Raw genomic sequence first — 21,428 nt, forward strand, 5'->3', positions numbered from 1 at the left:
TGGAACAGCCTCCCTGCCACTCTAAAACTTGAGGAGAATCATCTCCGGTTCCGGAAGCACCTCAAGACCTTCCTCTTTTCTTCTGCCTTCGCTCCCCCTCTCCCCTGCTGATCTGTTCTCTCTTGGCACCATGCACCTGGCCAGCCTCTGTCCTCCGGGCCTAGGTACCTGCTCACCCTGCCACCCTCCCACACTGCTCTGGGCCACACCTTGGACTGGGGTCTGTATCTGTACCCATACAGCCCCCCCTTTTCTTCCTGCACTTATCAGACCTACCCTGTCTGCTGCCTTAAACCTAGCGCTTGCAAATTGCTGGCTGCACTACCATTGTTTGTTGCTTTTATTATTTATTTATTGTTATTTATCTGTTTCTCCTCTGCTTCGCACTTTCCACTTCCCCCCTTCCATGCACCTTTCCCCTCCCCCTCTCCCATGCACTTGCGCGTTCTCAATGTCACTGGGCCTAGTAAGATCGCTGTTTTGTTCTCCCCTGTTCCCCTCCCTTGCCTTGTCGCGCTCTGAAACACTTGTGCACGAGCGCGATAGAAATAAAATATCAATATCAATCAATATCAGTATTTGGGAAGGTCACTCAAGATGGCTGGAACAACTTCTGCCTTTTCTATTGTGCCATAATTTAGAACTCTTACGTTTTGGGGCGGTAGTGAAATCCCTTCCTTGTATCAACTTTGACCAGATCGCAAACATTTTTGGTCCTGCCTTTTTTCTTTCCCACTTTTTTTTCTTTTCTTTTCTTTAAGCTTTTGCTGAAAAGCTCCACCACTTTTCAAGCATTCAGTTAAAGGTTGCAAACTTTTGCCAGTTGCCACTTTCCTTTCTAACTAGTGGTAAATGCATCCAGTGCATTAGGATTCTTTCTTGAGATCCACTTAAGCATGTTTTAAAATCTAAAGGTGTGATTTTTTCAGACTCTGGCAATAGTAATTTTCTGGCTTTCTGTACTGATCAATTCTACAAAAGCTTTATACGGTGTGACCTGATATGAGGCAAGACCTATGCTTCGCTGTTTGCTTACTGTTCAATAAGCAATGACATGGTAAAGGCGGAAACTCAAATCTGTTATTCTTTGCCCAGGCAGACCTTTATTCATCCCATCTATTTCATGACACTGCTAGCTGAGGTCAACAGCATTCTTTATGCGACAAGTAATCATCCTTGTCATATTATACAAAATATACCTTTTGGAGAACTTCTACGAACCAAAAGAAACTTCACAATAGAGGAAGAATTAAAAAAACATACAGAGTCTAGTCAAGAAATTTAAAAACCGAGGATACAACTCAAACCATCTAAAGAAAATCATAGCGAAAATAGGCACTAGATCAAGACCAGATCTGCTAAAAAATGAGCAAAAACAAGCAGTACAGCCAGATAAGCCTAGGTTCATCACAACCTATAACACCAACAATAAAGTAATCAGACAAATCTTACAGAAAAACTGGAACATTCTAACAGCAGATCCAGAAATGGACATGTTACTAGATAAGGAACCCAACATTTGTTTCGTAAATGCATAATTCTCAAGAAGATGCTCAGTCCATCACATTTTGACAATACCAAATATCATAAATTTTTACAACTGCATATCGGAGAACAAGAACGTTGGCTCCAACAACCGGTACAAGGAAATTACAAATGTTGGAATTGCCGGATATGCCCCCACATAATCAACGCGAAGAAAGATATTTTCAAACCAAATGGAACAAAACATTAACTGTAGCAGTGCTCACGTCGTGTATGGCATAGAATTAATTTGCCACAAGATATATATTGGAAGCACCATTAGAAAAATTAAAGTGAGGCTAGGTGAACCCCTGAGAGCAATTACGAACAAAGACAATAGATCACCAATTGCAACACATTTTGAAGAACATCATCCTACAACAGACATAGCTCAAATCAAATGTTTTGGGATAGACAAACTATCTGCCCCACCTAGAGGGGGTCATTTGGAGAAAAGGCTACGTAAATGTGAAGCTTTTTGGATATGCATTATGGACGCTACTTGTACTGGACTGAACATAGACCAAGAGATGCATCATTTTCTGATATTGGCATTACACACTGTGCATAAAACAGTCATGCATAATGTAACCATGTTCTAAAATGAGTTAGTATGTGTAAACGTGATGGTTTGTTTTCCAAGTTTGACATGTATGAGTCTTCATCACGTTTGCGATATCAAAGCACCATCAAAATAGCAATTTTCAGGGTGATCTGAGTACACAATATTTTTTTCAAATCATTCTCCTTTTTCGTAGAGTATTTTTTTATTAAACTAATTTACAAATTCCAATCATGAGTGAGTTATTCAGGAATTTAGGGCATCTATAAACATGGGAAATTTTCAGATGCCAGCGCATTTTTTTATAAAATTGAATCGCAAATACAACCGATTAATTTACAAAATAGTCATTTCCGCAGCAAACATAAGTTCGATACCTCTCTATAACACCAGTGGATTAACACAAAACAAGATCCCAATTCAAAATGGAGATCGTAACAATTACGAATAACGTCATCGTGCCAGGCACACGAGACGGCATTCGTTTTAACATAAACAAAGGAGGTAGGCCTCCGAGTTGCAGAAATGTCAGCAATCGTACCTCTCTGCAAGGCAGTTTAAGACAGCACACTTCAAATCAGGTAAGCGACCGAGCCTTTAAGTGGTACCTTTTTATAGTAACTCTAGCCACAAGAAGGCTTTCTTCTAACAATATTAGCAAAATCTGACTAAGTCGGGGAACTCCGCTCAGTGCTTCCAACCAGCATGCCGGAAAAACACAATCTGAGGGTCCTAGACGCGTGAGGGATCATGGGTACAGTGGACGTCCCACTAGGGATAGTATTACTGGCACGCCCTGTGTCGACGCCCAATTTTCGAGTTTCTAAAAACAAACTGTAATACTCCGCAGCTTCCAATAGATGTCGGCCTATGCACAGTATGTGAATCTAAGCAGATACAAGCATCAGAAATACGATTACGGTGAGTAATGTATCCCATATATTTTTTCAAACACAAAGGAACAAAATTCTCTGTCGTTGTAGAGAATACAGTAGTAACAACTAGCAATAAGTACAAACTTTCAAAGGAAACAAAAATTACGGGCAGAACAGCATAGGAAAGGGACAGGCATGAAAATACAACTATAAGCTGTAAAAAGCACCCGGTAAAATGCAGCGCATTGAGATTTAATATTTCTATTTTATGTTCCAAACAGACAGAACATATCCACGGATGAGTGTCATAAACAGGCAGACAGATCGATCCAAATCTGAATAAAACCCACAATTAGCAAAAGAAACTAAGTGGAATCGATCTAAGTACACATCTCCTATTTTAGCTGTCTCACAACCAGGGTAATTGAGACAAGTCTTCGGTATGACCCTAATTTGTGTTTCAACTGCATTTTTTTGTCATTTTTCTTAGCACTAGAAATACAATATTTGAGGACATTAAAAAGTTTATGAATTAACTAAGGACCTATACAGGATAGAATTTTACATTCAGAAGTCGAATCACCTATCTACAGAACCATATTGTCTGAGGATATGGAAATACATAACCATCCAGAAGCCGAATTAGCCACCTAAACCCCTGATGAACCGTCAAACCTAGGACGGTGAAACACGTGTCGGAAAGGGATAGGCATGATACATTTATTTGGATGCAACCAAGAATAATTGGTAAACATAGAAGTTGTTCATTTTTGTTTTTTTGTGCATAAATATGCACTAAGTATTGGAAACTGTTTGAATGACACTAATTCAATGAATATCCAAACAGAACAGCAGAAATAAAAAGTGCTGGAACGTAAAGACAACAGTATCTGAGTGATTTCTACTGTATTTATTGATTCAAGAGTAAGTGCAAGAATTTACAGGGTTCAATCTTGTTGCTTTTCTTTAGCTGAGAATCTGACTGTAGCAGCACTCCTGCTCAGCAAACCTCTGGATATTCTATGTGTGTGTGTGTGTGTGTTTTCGTGTGATCTTTAAGATGTACATTCAATATTATGAAGTCTGATCCCCAGTTAACATTAGGAGTAATGATTGAGAAGGTTATAATAGCTGTCATTTATGCTGCATTGTTCATTCACATTCTCCTTGACTGAGGTTTGTGGGATCCTATCCCAAATCCCTTTGTAACTAGCAGATTTGGAGGAAGTAGTGGAAAGCAGCCAATATAAGTAGTACCAAGTGCAAGAACAATTGTTCAGCATTATGTCTTGTGTTGTGCTAAGGCAGTAGTGTTTCTACTGTGTCACTGTGGGATCCTCTCTCGTGAGCCTTTTTGTAGGAGGTGGGAAGTGGTGGGAGGATGCAGTTTTTAGAGACCATACAAGGGGTGCTGTTACACATAAAAACGATTCATAGTCAGTTTTTGGAGGGTCAGCCAAAGTGAATTTCCTTACTAGGAAGAATCTCAATCTGCTGGAGTACCTGCTGTAAGGAGTACTGATATCGGTAAGAACTGGGCTATGCCAAGGTAAAAGCCAGACTGTATGACATTCCAGCCTGAGTGTGTTGTTCCAAAGTATCAGGAAGACTCTTGCTCTGTTCAGTCTCAGCCCCCTTTTAAGTAGGCACACACTGTTTTCTAAAGTGATAGATTCAGTGGAGGTGCCATGACGGAATAGGAGTATTGATGTGATTTGGTTTGCTAATAGTAGCGCAATACAAATCCTCAATCAATTGATGAATTAAACGGCACATGAGTCTGCAGTATGGTCTACGATGCTAAGCAGCAATTTACTTTGCAGTTTGCGTTATTTAAAGAAACTGCATAGGTTTATGGCAAAGCTTAAACCAGGTACTAGACTAATCCTAAGGGCTGAAAACACACTGACTATATCTAAGTTCAAATATTGTTAGTCAAGTCCAGTGTTGACCTTCTGTTTTTTGTTTTCCCACAGCCGGTGGTCAAGTTACTGTATAATAGGAGCAACAATAAATATTCCTACACCAGGTATGTGTTCTACAATAACCATGTGATTAATCAACAGTCTTCATATCCAGTTATTTGAGATGTACATTGAGTGCTTAATGGAAGACTATCCAAGATGAACATGGTATGGTCCCTATCCATCATCAGAAATGGTTCTATTGTTTTTTTTTAAAGCTTTTTTTTCAAAGCTTGACCATGGCATTGATGAATCTGCAGTGCGGTACAAAAAAATGCATGAGGATTTAAACTGATCTGTAAACCTGCATAAAAGGGCTACAATTTGAACAGTTGCATCCTAAATGCGCCTCACTGAAAATCACAATTGCACAATTCCATTAATTGAAATTATAATTCAGTAATTTCTTACGAGATGAATCATTTTCTTTGTACAGTTCAAAATGTCATATTTGATCATCTATAATTAATCGTATTATTAAACAAATTAAACCTCAGTCGTCTGCAACATGAAGTTCTTCACCCTTGCCTAACACGTGTTTCGTACTGGGCAGAATATAATCCTGCCACCTCACTTGCCTCTGCAGGGGCTGCAAGACCAATTAATTATGTTAGCTATACCTGAATTTATATACAAATGTTTATCCTAATCCTCTTATTTTAGAAATTGTGAATTTCTGTTTATTCAGGTGCCGGTCTGGGTAGATAATTTTACTGTCCAGGTTAAGTATCCTGCCTGTAACCAATATTAAATAGTATGAATTTTTTCCAAAACACAAGTATTCATTCTCATTCAAATTAACAAATTCTCAATGGTGGCAATGTAGCCTAAATTATTGATTCAATAAATGAGATGAACACAAATTAACGCGTTCTATTGAATTAAAATGAATTTGTTAATATGCCTATATTTAAATAGAAATGTCTCACCTCATGAGTCAAGGTGTTGCTAAGCTATAGTATATTCTAAATGTATTATGCTGCATTTCATTGAAGGTGTGATAGCCTACAAGAATAGTGAGAGAGGAAATAAATATATACTGGTCAGGTTACCATATTCTCTTTTACTGATAGCAGCAGATTAATATTATCAATAATGCTAATAAGGGTGAGATTCCCTCGTGGTTCCTAGCGTCCTATTCATTATAGATGATCAAACATGAAAAATGCTTAATGTTTTGAAAATATTTTGTCTGAATTATATTTCAGTTGATGGAACATTGTCTAATTTTGATATTTAGGATTTATCGTAAAAGCAAAGCGGATTCAGGATGCAACTGTTCAAATTGTATTCACTTACTGCTTTGTGATGGGTGCAATGTATGTTGCAACCAAATGGCGCCAATCGCTAATACTTTTCAAATATATCTATACTTTTTTATGTGACACCAGCACAGGTTGTGTCTTACCACCCATACACTCTACATAAATGGGTTATCGGTGAACAGTTCTTCCAAAACATGTAGTCTCTCAAAGTCTAAGTTCCACTGCCATGTCTACATTCTTATTTATTTTGTACATTTATAATATAATAATGCAAAGGCATCTAGGTGCTAGTTACAGAAGAGAAGGGGAAAAGGGGGTTAGGAGAAAAAGGTGACTTAGTTGAAGAGGAAGGTCTTTAGATGTTTCCTGAAGGCACGGTAGGAAGGTTCATTTTGTAGGTGTGGAAGGAGCTTGTTCCAGAGAGCCGGTGCATGGGCTAGGAACTTTCCCCTCTTGCTCTTCTGCTTTTGAATCTTGTTGTGATAAGACAATGTTTGTAGGCTGATTTCATTGGCTTGCCTGACGAGTGTTTTTTGATTGTTTCTGTGAGGTAATGAGGTACTTCATTGGTGATGCATCTGTGGGTAATTGAAAGCATCTTGAACTTGATTCTGTCCTTTACAGCAACCCATTGGGTAGACTTCCTAGCCTCCGAGATGTGATCATGTCTGCCAATGTCATGTACAGCTCAGAGGGCATTATTTTGGATTGTTTGAAGTTTGTGCAGGTTTTTTCGGAAGTTCCTCAGAGTAGAGAGTTGCAGTAGTCCAGTTTGGAACCTGTTGGGGCCCTGTCAATTTCAAGGTGTTTCTGTCTGGGAGGATGCAAAAGGTTTGCTAGCGTTTATAAGTTTAATGGCATACCCTGAGGACGAGGTGATGTGGTTGACTTGGCATGTCATGGTAAGAACAGGGTCCAGGTAGACCCGTAGAGTTTTGACTGAAGGAGCTACCGGTATCTTGTGGCCCTCGATAGTGAATTATTTGTAAGCGTTTTGCAGGCCGGTCAGGCATGCAGAGGGGGTGGCTGTTATGAGGAGCTCAGTTTTCTCTTTGTTGAAGCAGAGGCTGCGTGCAGCCATTCATGATTGAATTGTTTCGTAGATGGTGTTAATGCGGGGGTATGAGAATTTGTGCATCAGCAGCATAATTGGTATATGAGGGGGTATGAGAATTTGTGCGTCAGCAGCATAATTGGTATATGAAATACCAAGGACATCTAGGTGGTCAAATAGGGGTTTGATGTGCACATTGTATAGTGTCACGGAGGCGCAAGATCCTTGAGGAAAACAGCAGGAGTTGGGTGTAGGGATAGCCGTGGCCTCCCCTGAGCTAACTCAGGACTATCTGTTATTGAGGAAGGAGGCGATCCATTTAGTTGCATCCGGGGATAAGTGGGCAAAGTTGGACAGTGCTTGGCATAGAATCTCATCCACGAGGTTGAATGCAGCCGAGCGGTCAATCAGAAGGAGGAGTGAGACGGAGCCCTGGTCGTTAGCAGCATCATGTTGATTTTTTAGGGCAAGGAGGGCCATCTCTGTGCCATGTTTGGGGTGGAAACCAGATTGTCTGGTCCCTAGGACATATTGAAGTTCTAGGAATGACTGAATCTGTAAGTAGCCAACTCTGTCCATGATTTCGAGGAGGAAGGGGACCTTTGTGGTTGGGCAGTAGTTGGTGGGGGTGGCTGGGTCAAGTGTGTTTTTTATTTATTAATTTTTTTAACATCGGGGCTATCCAGGATTCTTTGAGAGAGACTGAGACTGAGACTAAGCTGGAAGCAAAGGAAGTATGAATGATAGCAGCAGTAAAGGTTCTGTACAATCCTCGACAAGCTTGATGGGACTGGCATCTCCCTTACAGAGGCAGGGCTTGAGGGCTTTGATGATTGAAGCAAGGCTTTTTCTGTTGACTAGTTGGAACTGGAAAGGGGAGAAGAGGTGTGGGGGTAGGAAATGTGTTCTGTTTTTTATTTTTTCTTATTGTGTAATTTTTCCTATGATCGTGTCTTGGATGCTATTGCACCAGGTGTTGTCTTTGAGGATGGAGAGGGGTGAGGGAGATGCAGGTTCTGTAGTTCATTGAGAATAGAGAAGAGTTGATGGGAGTTGGAGGTGGCTTTGGAAATTCTCTCGCAAGTAGCCGCTTTGGAGGCTATGATACATTGTTTATAGTGAAGGGCCGTCTTAGTGAGGAGGGCATTGTTGGCAATGGTGTGATCTTTTCGCTAGGCGACTTCCACTGCTCTTTTGGTGGCTCTGGTGTCGCAGAGGCTGGAGGTGAACCAAGAGTTGAGATGTGCAGTATTTTTGACTTTCTTACCTTTCAGGGGGGATAGTTGGTTGATGGCTGTGTGTAAGAGGGAGTTGTAATGCTCCACTAAGGTCGTGGTGTCTGATGTGGGCGGGAGAGGTTGATTGAAGAGGGGGCGACAGGCGATCATAGGTGAGGTTCTGAGAACTGCGGGCCAAGATGGTGGTACGGCTGGTTGCTGGCTTAGTGGGTGCAGCAGGAGTAAGTATGGAGAAGGCGATGGTATGGTGGTCGGACCATGGGCAGTTAGAAAAGACATTGATGTTGCAATGATCGTCTAGAATCTAGGGTGTGGCCAAGACTGTGAGTGGGTTGTGTGATGCGTTTGGTGCTGCCTAGGGCTTCCAACGAGTTTGAAAGGGTGGTGGCGTCCAGATCGTTTGGGTCAGTGAAGCCCGGCGTCCAGATCGTTTGGGTCAGTGAAGCCCAAGTTGAGGTCCCCAAGGAGTAAGAGATGTACAGAGGGCTTGAGGTTGGACATGATGATTTGGATTCGATAATCTTCAACGGTGTGGGTGGGACCTGGCGGCCTGTAGATGAGGTGAATGGTGACTGAAGCAGTGTGGGAACAAGTCAGTTTGGCTGAGAGGAGCTCGCAGTTAGGAGGGGCGGTAGATTTGATAGCGTGTAGTGGAAATGAGCTCCTGAAGATGAGAGCAACTCGACCACTTTTCTTTTTTTTTTTTCTTTTTTTTTTTTTTTTGATCTGTCTCTACGTAGCATGGAGTAACCAGATGGAATGGCTATAGATAAGAGGGGACCAGAGGCAGGGGTGAGCCATGTTTCAATGAGGGCCAGGTGGTGAGGTTTTGTGTCTGTGATGAGGTTGAAGATCTCAAGAGCGTGGGCTGTGTAAGGAAGGCATGTCATCAACAGTAAGACAGACACAAGTGACCACAGATCAAGAGTGTTTATTGAACTTAAACAAGGGTATGAAAAATGCCTACCTAATCCTAAATCTACAGATGGGAGTAAGCTACGACATCAAATAATGACACAGTCCTAGTGGTGTCTTTGTCAAATAAAACAGGCCTGTACTAAAAAACAAAAACTATTGCTAATCCTTACCTTTAAATACAAATAGTGTGGGCTTAGTGTTTATGAAAAAGAAAGACATGCTCACTAAAATTACATGTCAGGATGCTCAGGCCGTTGGTCTCCCCTCCCCACGTTTTCAGCACGGGCGGGGTCACTCGAGGGTAGCACATTCTCTGGCTTCGTCGGCACAAGGATACAGTTCAATCACTATCATCAGTGCCTTCTGTGTCCAAGTCTCTGTACTTATCAGTCTCTTGATTCGGAGGGCCTGATGCACCAAAACAAATTGAATGCTTGTAAGAAGTCAAAAACTTAATTCAGGTGATCCACTCTTCACCCCGGATCCCCCTTAGCCGGGATCAGATCCTTTTACACAATGTTCATTGAATATTCTTTCTCGGGTGACTCGCGGTTCACCCCGGATCCCCCTCAGCCAGGCTCAGATCCTTCTATTCAATGTTACGTACTTTGGATCCCCCTCTTCCGGGCTCGGATCCCTTTTATTACAAGTGGTCCCCCTCAGCCGGGCTCAGACCAATTTCCTTGAGTAGTAACTTTCAAAGACTTTTGAATGTGCACAGGGTTTAGCTTGACCGGTTGCAGGACCACTTCGATTCCACAATTCCTTTTTACAACATGTTTCAGGGGACTTTCGAATGAACACCCAAGTGGCCCCGGACCACTCTGTTTACGGTATCTGTCTTGGCTTCAAAAGTTCAGTCACTCATCTGCCGTTTAATTATTCACGTCGCTTGTCACATATGTTCTTCAGATTTCTCTATACAGTGTTGCTGCTTGCAACCTTGACGCTAACACAGCCCGGTCTGAGATCAGTCTCCCTGACTCACTGGCTGTGTTGACTTTACTGGCACTGCTTTGTTGTAGGAGCCAAGGACAATACCACGGCAGCAAACGCTTCTCCCCGCCTTGGCTATGAACGCGGGCGAGACCCGGGTACCTCGGACACACAATGCAGGTCTGTTCAGCTTTAATTCCAGGTCTTATGTTTCTTATTCTTGAAGGCTCTTGAAAGTAACAGTCTTTCTCTGAAAAGGTCAAGGGTGCTTCCTCCTTGCAACCCTCTACATTCTTGCCGTCTTTCTCCTCGTATTAAACTGCCATCTTGGAACTGCTGGTTCCTCATGTGCTTTTCCCCGCTCAGAGTGTGCTTTTGTACTGTGCTTTTGTACTCCGCCTTTTATCCGTGTTGGGAAGTGTGATTGAAGTCGGGTGTGTGTAATTATCAGTAATTGCCTGACCATTGTGTCGGGACATGTCAGGTATACAGCTCAGGTGTCAGTTTTCTCTCACAGTGAGCTGTATGTGAGAAAGTGTTTGCATCGGGAAGGTGGGGGGTCGAGTTCCTAAGGTGTTACAGGGAAGGGAATACCAGGTCTTGCCGTCCAGTGTCCCACTTCCACTCCTCGAAGCCCCCTCATCCAGGTGATTTCCCCCCCCCCAATCCCCCCCCCCCACTGGTCCACCCCTAGGAACTGGATCCAAAAGCGATGGCCATGTCCTGGCCACCGATCCCTGGGTACTAGTGTGTAAGACACCTTCAGGTTTCTTGCAGCTGGTAAAGATCTGGCATTCAGGAGGGTGGGCTGGTGGGAGGCAATGGGGGGGGGGGGTAGAGGAGGGCGCAGGGTTTTTAGGGGTTGGAGTGTGGGGTGAGTGAGGGAGGGCAAGATTCCAAAGGGGGGGGGGTATGTCCAGGGCTAGTGCGGGGTTGGAGAAGGCTATTATGCAGAGTGGTGTTGGATGGGACAGTCATGGGAAGGGGGAGACTGGTGCGGGATGCCAGGTAGACCTTTCTTTCTCTCGGAGTGAGCGGACGTGTTCTGCTGAGGTGAGGAGCAGTATCTAGCTATAGGTCGCCTTGCAAGCTAGTGGAGGCATGGCTGGGCATGACATTGTCAGAGTTAGCTGGGAGGGGTCTGTGGTGGGCAGGTATCTGTCTGGTGATTTGAACATCTAAAGTGGGTGCTGGACGCACTTCGGGTTAAGGAGAGTAGCAGAATGAACTGTTGGATGTGTTTTGGGGATATGGTGCTCACATCCCATAGATTGTTGCTGGCTGCTCTGTTAGGGCAGCACTGCTTATGGAGGTTACTAGTTGGTGCTCGGAGCGACATTTTGGCAGTGTGGTTTTAGCAGGTAAGTGGGAGAGGCTGGGGAGTAGCGACTGTAGTAGGACGTAGCTCTTCTAAGGCTGGGAGGAATGGTGTGGCTGGTGGGAGAGTTTCAGTCTGTGTTGTATGAGGTGATGGACACTGATCGGTTAGCTTAGCGAGTCAGTAGACAGGGGAGGTCTTTGTGCTAGGAAGGGGGCAGATAGGAAGTGGAGGAGGTCAGGTGTTCCTTTCTCTGTGTGGTGTTTGCAGGAGGGCGGTAGGCGTGATTGCATATGAATGGTCTGCGTGATGTTTCCTAGGCGCTGTTAAAGTGCATTGCAAATTCGGAGAGAGGAAAGGGCATAGGGGTGGAAGGAAGAAGATTGATCTGGCGTAGTGATCAAAGTGTGGTGTATCCAACAGTGCAGCATATACTACAGTGGGAGCCTTGGCGTACATAAACGATGTAGCGATCAGCTTACCTTTGGATATTGAATATGCAACGGGTGGATAACGGGATACTACGGCCTCTAGGCATCTCCAACTAGACCGGCAGAGACGCATCCAGGTGGCCTTCAATTAGGGCTTTCAATGAGGGCTGGTTGCGCCTTCTGGCTAGGTCAAAGACTGGGAGGTAGGGCTGGCATCGGGCTTCTCCTCCTCCTAAATTAGAAGTCTAGTAGTCCAGTTTAGTGGTATTGGCAGGGTATTTCAGCCCAAGACTGCACCTCTGGAAAAGTATATCTTCAACAACCTTTTGGTACCTGGAAACAAAGTTGGTCTTTCTTCCTTCGACCATGCTGACCCACCACGATTGCGCGTTTCTCAACTAGGGAGCACAGAGACTTGGAGCGAACATCTTTGTGAACCGTACATGCCATCCTAAACCATATTTTGACCTCTAAAGGAAGCAAGTGCAACTGTTTGAGCATTTGTTAGAGTAGATTTATCTTTCTTGTGTGAAAGTTCCACTCTGAGTCCAACAGCACTGTTCTGCTGGACAACTGGATTTTTCACTAATTCTCATGGGAGAGTGGCATCCTTTTTCACCCTTCCTTTTACTCTCAGGCTTGGAACCTTTTTGAACACCTTTTGGTATTTCTATGGAGTCATCATTTCCTCGAATGTTCTGGTATCTACATTTTACTAAAGCAGCACAACACATCTTTATGTGTAGTGTTGCTGGGAGCTACCCTCCATTGTTTCTTTATTTTCCTGTCTTGCTCGTAAAGGTAGCAGGGGAAGGGGATACTTTTTATCCCTTTATGTATTTTATTTTGCGAGATCAGGAGACCCCACTTTAAGTGGAGTGCTATGGTGAGACGATTTATCCCTTTTCTCGCCTCTCTGGAAAAATGTCTTACTGTGACAAGCCCATCTGTTCAGACTGGTGGCAGTGTACCTTTTGCATGACTTTTTGTGAACTTTTATCGCAGGCTGTCTTCAGAGCTGCGGTAGGGGACACAAGGGATAACATTTACTCAAAATGGTGTGTTTTTTTTTTTTTTTTTTTTTTTACTTTTTAAACCCTGAACACAATGACTTGTCCTTTCTGGGTCCTTCTTCTACCTATCTGGTGGGGGAGCATTCTCTTGTCCCTTTGTCTTTGCCCGGCTTCCCGATTAAAGCCTGTAAAGGGTCTCGGAGTGCCTGGCAGGACAAAGTGTGGGAGGTGACCGAAATTCCTTTGTCCCGCAGTATGCCTGACTGAAACCAGTTCAAACTGGGAGGCTGGCTTTCCCCATTGGACAGCCACCCCCAAATTTGAATAGTGCATGGGACATGATTGTTGGACTCAGCCAGTGTTCCTGGATGCATTCCGATGTCCTGTAGCTAAAACACAGTCCATCGCTGAACAGAAGGTTCTGAAGAAGGACGAAGCAAGATGCCACCAGAAACTTCAACGATCGCCTGAGCCTGTTGAGTAACTGCTGCTGTCCTGACCTCCTTCTAAGCGACCGGGAAGATCTGAACAGGACTACTTCCTCCCATGGACTGGTGGGCCTAACCAGTTCACGACGAACTACAATTTGGGCCATCCCTGGAAGAGTTGTGACCTCCACGGCCTGCAAACTCCCAAAACACGGTGTCCTGTGCCACTCCTTTAAAAAAATATATTATATATATATATATATATATATATATCTCACACTTGCACTTTAGTATGGCTTTGCCATCATGAGGCTCGATTGACACATTTTTGTCTTGCTGCTATTTATGCACTTTATTTGGGAACATTACCTGCACTTGGACTTTGTGCAAAACATAATACATGCCCTTATTTATTATAATTGCAGTGCCCACTGCTTGTCTCAGTAGCCTAGGCTGGTTATTAGAGTTGGATGTATGGGTGTATAATTATTATTTTTTGTATATGATGAGGTTTGCCTGAGTTTTACCATTATTATTGCGGTTTTACTGTTCATTCTTGTTACTATCCTTTGAAATCATATGTGTCGATTTTAGCTATGTTATGTATAGGACCTGACACTTGTGCAATTTGGGATTATTACTATAGTTCCCCTCATGATGATGACTTCATCTTCATTCCTGCACTAGCACTTTCGTCCTGTGTCCTATTTCTATTCTATAGTTCATCTGTAATTATTACATTTATTTGTCACATAATTGGGTTTTTGTTGTCAGTATCCGCAATTTGTCTTGTGTATATCTCGTATGGCTTCGGTCATGCCTCATCCTAGTTTTGATGTTTTAATACTGTATGATTGTCATCTTTTTACTAACTGATTGCCAATATGGGGTATTGTTTTTTTACTAAGTGCATGTATATTGTAATCTATGAAAACATTTCTTTGTTATATTTGATTTTACAAATGCCCTCTTTGATGACTGTGTATATTTACTTGTACATACAGTATTTTGTTGGGGTTGCTGATTTTAACTTAATATAGATTTTGCTGTACAATTGTATGCTGCACTACTACACACTTGCAGATTTTTATGTGCACTATGTACATAATGTGTGGTTTTATCCCTCATTTCTAAATTTAATGAGGGTATGTTTCAGCTCCTTTATTACTTCAGTAATATTTCTTCATGCACTTTTACCCCTTTCTATCATGGTCACCCGTATTTCCATCCATAGCCATGGCTCTTTGAATTGACTGACAAAGTAATAGGACTGCATTTACAATGTGTACTTTTACCAGCTAACTTTTTCTCCCCTCACGTGATCAAGTGCTCAGCACGAAACGCGTTGTCTGCAGGTCGTGCACCATGGCGTCCTCCCTGTTTGTCTTTGTGTTGCTGCTTATTGTACTGCATTTATTTTGTTCCATTTTTTAAAACATTAAAAGCATCCGTATTTACAACAGTTTTTTTTGTGTGTTTATCCGGAATTTTGAAGATTGCCATTAATGCTTGGCCCTTGGGAGTGCGGTTTGCCATTTCCTCCTTTTTGTTCGAATATATATATATAATTGAAAATTCCCATCACCCCTAAACCACTCCCATGGCCGCATCCCATTGGTTCCTTGTTGACTGGATCATACCAACTCCATCCAACGTTCCCAGATTTTATTGTGGCGCTTCTTTGTGCATCGTCTCCAGAAGCGCGGTTTTGCCTGCAACTTCGAGAGCATCCTCCTAGATCTGCATCAACTTGTATTGGCTAGGCGAGGACCAAGAAACATAGAAAAGTTGACTGCTGTGACAAGTCGCTCCATTGAGTATTAATAAGGCGCCAACAAGCCAGAACCGTGAAGATCCTCTGCTGGGCGTCCGACTGCAAGAGAACTGTCGCCAGATCCATCAAAGTCCCCTTCTCCAGTCGCCAAGACTGAGAAACCTGTGACTGGGTCTTCTGTCGCCTCAACGCTAGAACCGTCCTGCAATTGCTACTTCATTTAAAGGTCTCCCACCTGGTACAACTTAGCTGGAGTCGGCTTGCTTGATTAGGTGACTGATTGTTGCAGATAGCTTGTATCTTGCACCATCCCAGATCCCCATAGTTTGGGTGGACAACCGATTGTGCTCTTGCAGTAAAACAGTCTGCCTCGGGACACGGGTCCTTGGTGCAATCATTCAGGTGGTCATCCTAATTTCCCTGAGCTTTTTATTTATTTTTTAAAACCTCAGTTTATTGCAATTTTTATAACAGAAGAGAACACCAAAGGCCTTATTGAGGCCACAATAAATCATCACTATTTCACCTCTCCAGCTTATTAAATCATCTCATTAAGAACACCAGAGGAGGGAGGGTGAGGGGTCAGACCGTCACCCTACCACTGTTGGTAAACATTGCGGGGTAAACGCATAAAGAAAACCATCCTCACACCCCCACGTATCTGGTAAGAAACCCCAGCCACCCCATCTCCACATGAGCACTCACCCCGTGCAGGGCCCACTGATCTTTTCATCCAAAAAAATGTCCTTTGCTTTGGATACCCATTCATCATGACCCGGTAGCCCATCCCTCATCCAGTGTCAAGCCAAGCTCTGGCAGCCAACAACAAAAAACTAACCATGTGGGGTAGACCTCTGTATTCATCCTTCCTCACCCAACTCAAAACCTCTGTCCAATACACCTGTACTCTCTCACACTCCCACCACATGTGCCAATATGTGACGCGCAAACCACAACCACGCCAGCAAAGTTGACTAACCTCTGCATACATTTTAGAAAGACAGACTGGGTCCTACTATCACAGGTGGAGTAGCTTTATACCTTGTAGCTGATACTGACGTCTTAAAAGCCCTCCGACACATCTGCCACAACCTCTCATCAATGCCCATCCCCAAATCACATTCCCAATGGCCTTGAAGACTTCCAGTTCCACTACCTCAGGCGACAACAAACGCCCTGTACAATGCAGATGGCAAACCTTTCATATCGGCGTATGACTCCAATATTTTTTTGACCTGTGTAAGCTCGCTCTGTAACTGGGGTTTTCATTTTTCAGCAGTAAGAGCCCCCTTAATCTGAAGATCAGAATAAGTTGACAGTTTCCCTATGTTCAAAGCGCCCTTCAATTCTTGAATGGCTATAAATTGCCCATCCCACCACAATTGCCCCACTCAAGCAACCCCACCCCCAAACTAAGCCTGGTATCCTGGCAAATCTGACCAACTAAGATATTACCTACTCCTCAATTTTCTAAAATTGCTACCCTCACATCAGAATTGTAAGACTGAGCGTTGAGAGGCACGCCACCTGCCTCCCAATTTACTCGCCTATGTAGAATCAGCCTATCCTCTAAATATACAACTGGAAGCTCTTCCAGAGCCTCTCCCCACCACCACGGTCCTCATCGTAATGAATAATAAGTCCTTACCGTGCTCAGGGGGAGCATTCACCCCTGTAGGAAATGGCCTATCCAAAATTGGTTGTCCCCGCCACCACTCTACTCTTTGCCCTACCCACTTACTACCTAAAACCACCCACTTCCCACTCTCTTCACCACCCCAGACCATAGCCATCACTTCCAATCATAACACTAGAACCTCAGCGAAGGACAAAACCTTCTCTTTCAACAGCGCTCAGGTTAGCAGCCAACCCACCATCCCATCATCCCATGCACATGCTTACAACATGCAGACCGCTTTAGGTCCAGACTGCTCCATCCTCCTCATACATCTTTATACTCCTGCAAAGGACACACTAGGCGTACCGGACCTACGTCACATGGTATGATATGGCATTTATAACGCACCTATACACAAGTGTTTCAAGGCGCGGTCATTAACATCATTATCACAGCCCACCCCACATAACAAAATGCACCCCAACGCCCAAACAGCATACCAAAGTACACTATACCACCACTGTAGCACCAGCTGAGACTCAAATATCTACCACCCGTACCCCGTCAAGTAACAAGCATAACATCCTCCCCCCACAGTCCTCACCCAGTCAACCTCAAACCCCAACAACTGCTTTGGGCCATTACCTTCGCTCAAAGGAGTTCTCCTCAATTTGCCCTCACTAGGTCCCCATGCCATTGAGATACATGATCTCATAGATCAACATCTTGATTTCATAGTAATCGCCAAAATCTGGCTGCACCAAGCGTCGGGCCCAGCGCTCACCCTGGCCATTCCACAGGACTATATTATAATCCAGTCCGACCGCACCGACTCAGTGGGAGGAAGTGTGGCTATCATTACCAAAAGTCATCTTCAATTCAGATCTTGCCCCCTAGATAACCTGGAAGGTTCAGAATTTGACAACCAACCTCAAAACCACAATCGACCTCCTCATTACCTACAGAGCTCCTAACGATCTCAATCACCCAGAAACCGACATTCCACTATTATTACTCCTTACATCAAGCCGAACACCAAATTTTTCATCCTCGGTGATATTAACCTAGGTTTTAATGATGCCCTTGACAACAAAGCTAGCGCTCTCCACTCTTCTCTCTCTGACATGAACTTCACACAACTAGTGACTGTACCTACTCACAACAAGGGTAGAACGGTAGACTGGATAATCATCCTAAATGTATGTCTGTCTATTGACTCTTATCTCCGCCATTAACTGGTCTGACCACCACCTTATCTGTTTCCAAATCATATCACAAGGAACAGTATCCCAGGCAAAGACATTGCTCCTCCCCATCGAAATAAGAAATGTTGTCTGAGCACCTGCTACCTACCCAATTCAACTTTGATCCTTGCTAATACACTGTACCTAGTCAAGCAGATACCCTGCAGAGGACGTTGCAGGTTATTAAATATGGTATATGCAGCGCCGATCTGTCCCCTCAGTTGTACTGTATCCAGACTGCATTGAACCCAACACCGAATTTTGTTGTGTATACTACAATTCCAATAGGTTCTGACCATTGCATCATTCTTAGCATTCTATTTAATGCCATGCCTTTGCATTGATATAAGCGTATTGTTGATCTGAAATTAACATTGTTTTGAAAAGTGCCATCTATGTTGAACCTACCACCAAATTCTGTTGTATATGCTACAATATCAATAAGTATTTGACTGTTACGTCATTCTTAGTATTCTATTTAATGCCATGCCTTTTCATTGATATAAGTGCATTGTTGATTTGAACTTAACATTGCTGTGAAAAGACTGCCTATACCATAGCATATTATAGCATGCCTTATGTTACATCATGTTGCCACCACTGTGCTTTTTCCCCTCTCACCAGTGACCTTTTTATGTCTCTCCGTAGTGTATGATTGGAGTGATAGTTTCCTAAAACGTTGGACTGACTGTAATGTAATATCACGGCACAGAGCATTTTAAATGCAGTGGCTTCCTTTTTAACGTTCTTATTTCTTGGGTGAGTTGCTGTTCCCAAGAAGTAAAGTGTGATTCCCATCCCCTTTACACTGATTTAAGTGAGCCAACAGACACACCTTATGTGGAGTCCTGGGGTGATACAATGTACCCCCTTTCTTACTTATCTGATAAAATTTGTGTTACAATTGCAAGTTTACTTGAATGGCTGGTGGCGATGGTTTTACCTTAGTGACTAAGTCTCATTACTCGGAGACTGTTAAATCAGCCGTGGTAATGCACAGAAGGGCCACCATTCTGCTAGAATGGCGGGCTCCTTCTTTTTTCTCAATTTCTCGTTTGCTTGTTGTTTCTGAGGTCTTCCCCTGCCATTCTAGGCAGGAACCATCTCAGTGGAAGTTTTGTCTTCGACAGGAATCCGTTGTATTCCTTGCCAAGGCTCCAGAGTGTCTGAGAGTCAGGAAGCGAGGGAGGAGTCCAAAACTCTGCAGCCCTTTTGTCTTTCACCGTGCCTGAAAGGAACCAAGTCCCAATGAGGGGCTGGCTGCCCTGATTGGACAGCTAGGCCGCCCCTTTCTGTAAACTGCAGGGAGAGCTTTCAGAGGTTATGCTGCAATTCCTGTTAAGTACTCCGAACCTGGAAGCTGCTGACAAGTCGACCACTGGAGCTGAATCCGAAGAGGAAGGTGAAGAAAAGAAGTCTATAGTGGTTTCCAGCAACCAGAGAGCCTGTTGTGTAACCAGAGCCTGATGCAACCCTTCCTTCCAATATACCTGGTGGTCCTGAATGCGTCGACTCCTACCCAGAGGATGGTGAGATGCACTAGTCAATAAAATAAAATACTCAGGTTGGACCATGTTCTGTTTTTTCTAAACTGTAGGTGAGGGGGTTAACGATCTACATCGTTATTGGTTTTCAAGTGGCAAAAGTTTTTAACTTGTTTTTTTAAACAATTACAAGTTCCAACTCTTGTTGAAAAATAGTTAAAAATACCAATTTTATTCGAGGCTAGTTCATAGTTAAATGCAATTCAGTGAATACCTTTATAATATGTTATCAAAACATTTTACACAATTCCTTAATCCAACCAATTCAGTCCCCATAAAAAAACTTAAAAACATATACAACTGACTTTGTGTGTTATCTAACCACCCTGGGGTCTAGGTACCAAGATATGGTAGGCGAGGAAAATTTAATTATCTTCCTCTTCTCATGCTCGAAATGTTTCAATTCTAAAACACTTTCTGACGAACTTTCTTCAGGAGCTTTTCTTTTGGGTTTAGAGTGGGTGAGAGCACCAGGAACATATGGCTACTGCGCTGAACTGGTCTAATTGCGAGTGCTACGTAGGAGCAGCCAGTTGCAGGAATCTCATGGGACAGTGCTCGTGTGCCCCAGGCGAGGTGTTGCGGAGTTGATGTTGGATTCCCACGATATCGGAGCTTCGTACAAAGTTTGTAAAATAATTTGTTCAGAGCTTTTATAATTGGTTAGATCAGTTTGTTGAAAAAGGAGCCCACTAGCTCTAAAATTGTGCCATTAGGTCTTTATTGTCACTGAGGGTGCCGACACGTGTTTCAACCACTCAAGGGTCTTTATCAAGGCTGTGCTAATCATCCATCATACAATAGTTGTTACATATTAATAGTTTGTATCAAACACAAGTGTGGCATATCAAGGGACCCAATTGTGCCTCAGGGGGTCAGGCGTGCAAGTTGATTGGTTATTATGCCAGATGATTGGTTGATATGACATGTCCTTTTTGTGAAATAAATAAGTTGCAGTTTTTGGAATCATTTGATCATTAGTACATCATCAAGTAATAGTACATGTTAACAGGTTTAATGCAGTAATTGTATGAATAACAGAGGGTGTTGGATAGGAATACATGCCAATATATCAAAAGGTAAGTAACTACGTCCCTCAGGCGGGCGGGCCAGTGATAAAAAGGCACCAGTATCAACAAGCTCACAAGTCAACTTGCACCCCTTTTAAAAAGAACAGTTTCCCGGTGCGGTTTTAGAATAGCACTTCATATACAGACACCACCATCCAGATGCCTTAGCAACTTAATAGCAAATCTTATTACTCAATACCTACTTGCCTTATCCACTGGCGGTTGGTCATCTAATTATCTCAATAATTCCCTCGGGCACCAATCAGTCCTTGGCGTCTAGCGCATCATGCAACTAGGTCTTCTGCATCCGAGCTGGCGGCATGCACATTACAAACATAGACTCCAGTACGAAAATCCATTTATAAATGAGCGCCCCTTACTTTGTAGCACTACTTACAGGCCAATCCTGGTCCTGATTCCTCAGCCAGTGTGCACACGAGTAAGGTTAATACTGCACGGAAGTGCACTTGCGGGATCAGACTGATCACTGTAAAGGGAGAACATGTGCGACTGAGGCAATCTGCCTCTGAAGGTAAGCGGACAGCTCAGGGACTGCATATATGCAATTTGCACGGCTTATTCTACCCTCTTTAGCAAACTTCAATGGGAGCGAGGAAACGCTACCCCTTCACTAATGGCACTAAATCTCACA

General features: G+C 43.3%; 1 protein-coding gene across 5 annotated transcripts in view; it reads left to right on the forward strand.

Annotated features, from left to right (window-relative positions):
• The window catches only part of TNFAIP1 (TNF alpha induced protein 1), a 339,442-nt gene that overhangs the window by 185,015 nt on the left and 132,999 nt on the right, over nt 1-21,428 (forward strand). For all 5 annotated transcript variants that reach the window (XM_069614578.1, XM_069614579.1, XM_069614575.1 and 2 more), the window contains exon 5: nt 4,938-4,990. In XM_069614578.1, the coding sequence (XP_069470679.1) occupies nt 4,938-4,990 (53 nt within the window). The remainder of the gene's footprint in view (nt 1-4,937; nt 4,991-21,428) is intronic.

Source organism: Ambystoma mexicanum, chromosome 9 (genome assembly GCF_040938575.1).
Source record: "Ambystoma mexicanum isolate Mex_15411 chromosome 9, UKY_AmexF1_1, whole genome shotgun sequence".
In the NCBI taxonomy this organism is placed as follows: domain Eukaryota; kingdom Metazoa; phylum Chordata; class Amphibia; order Caudata; family Ambystomatidae; genus Ambystoma; species Ambystoma mexicanum.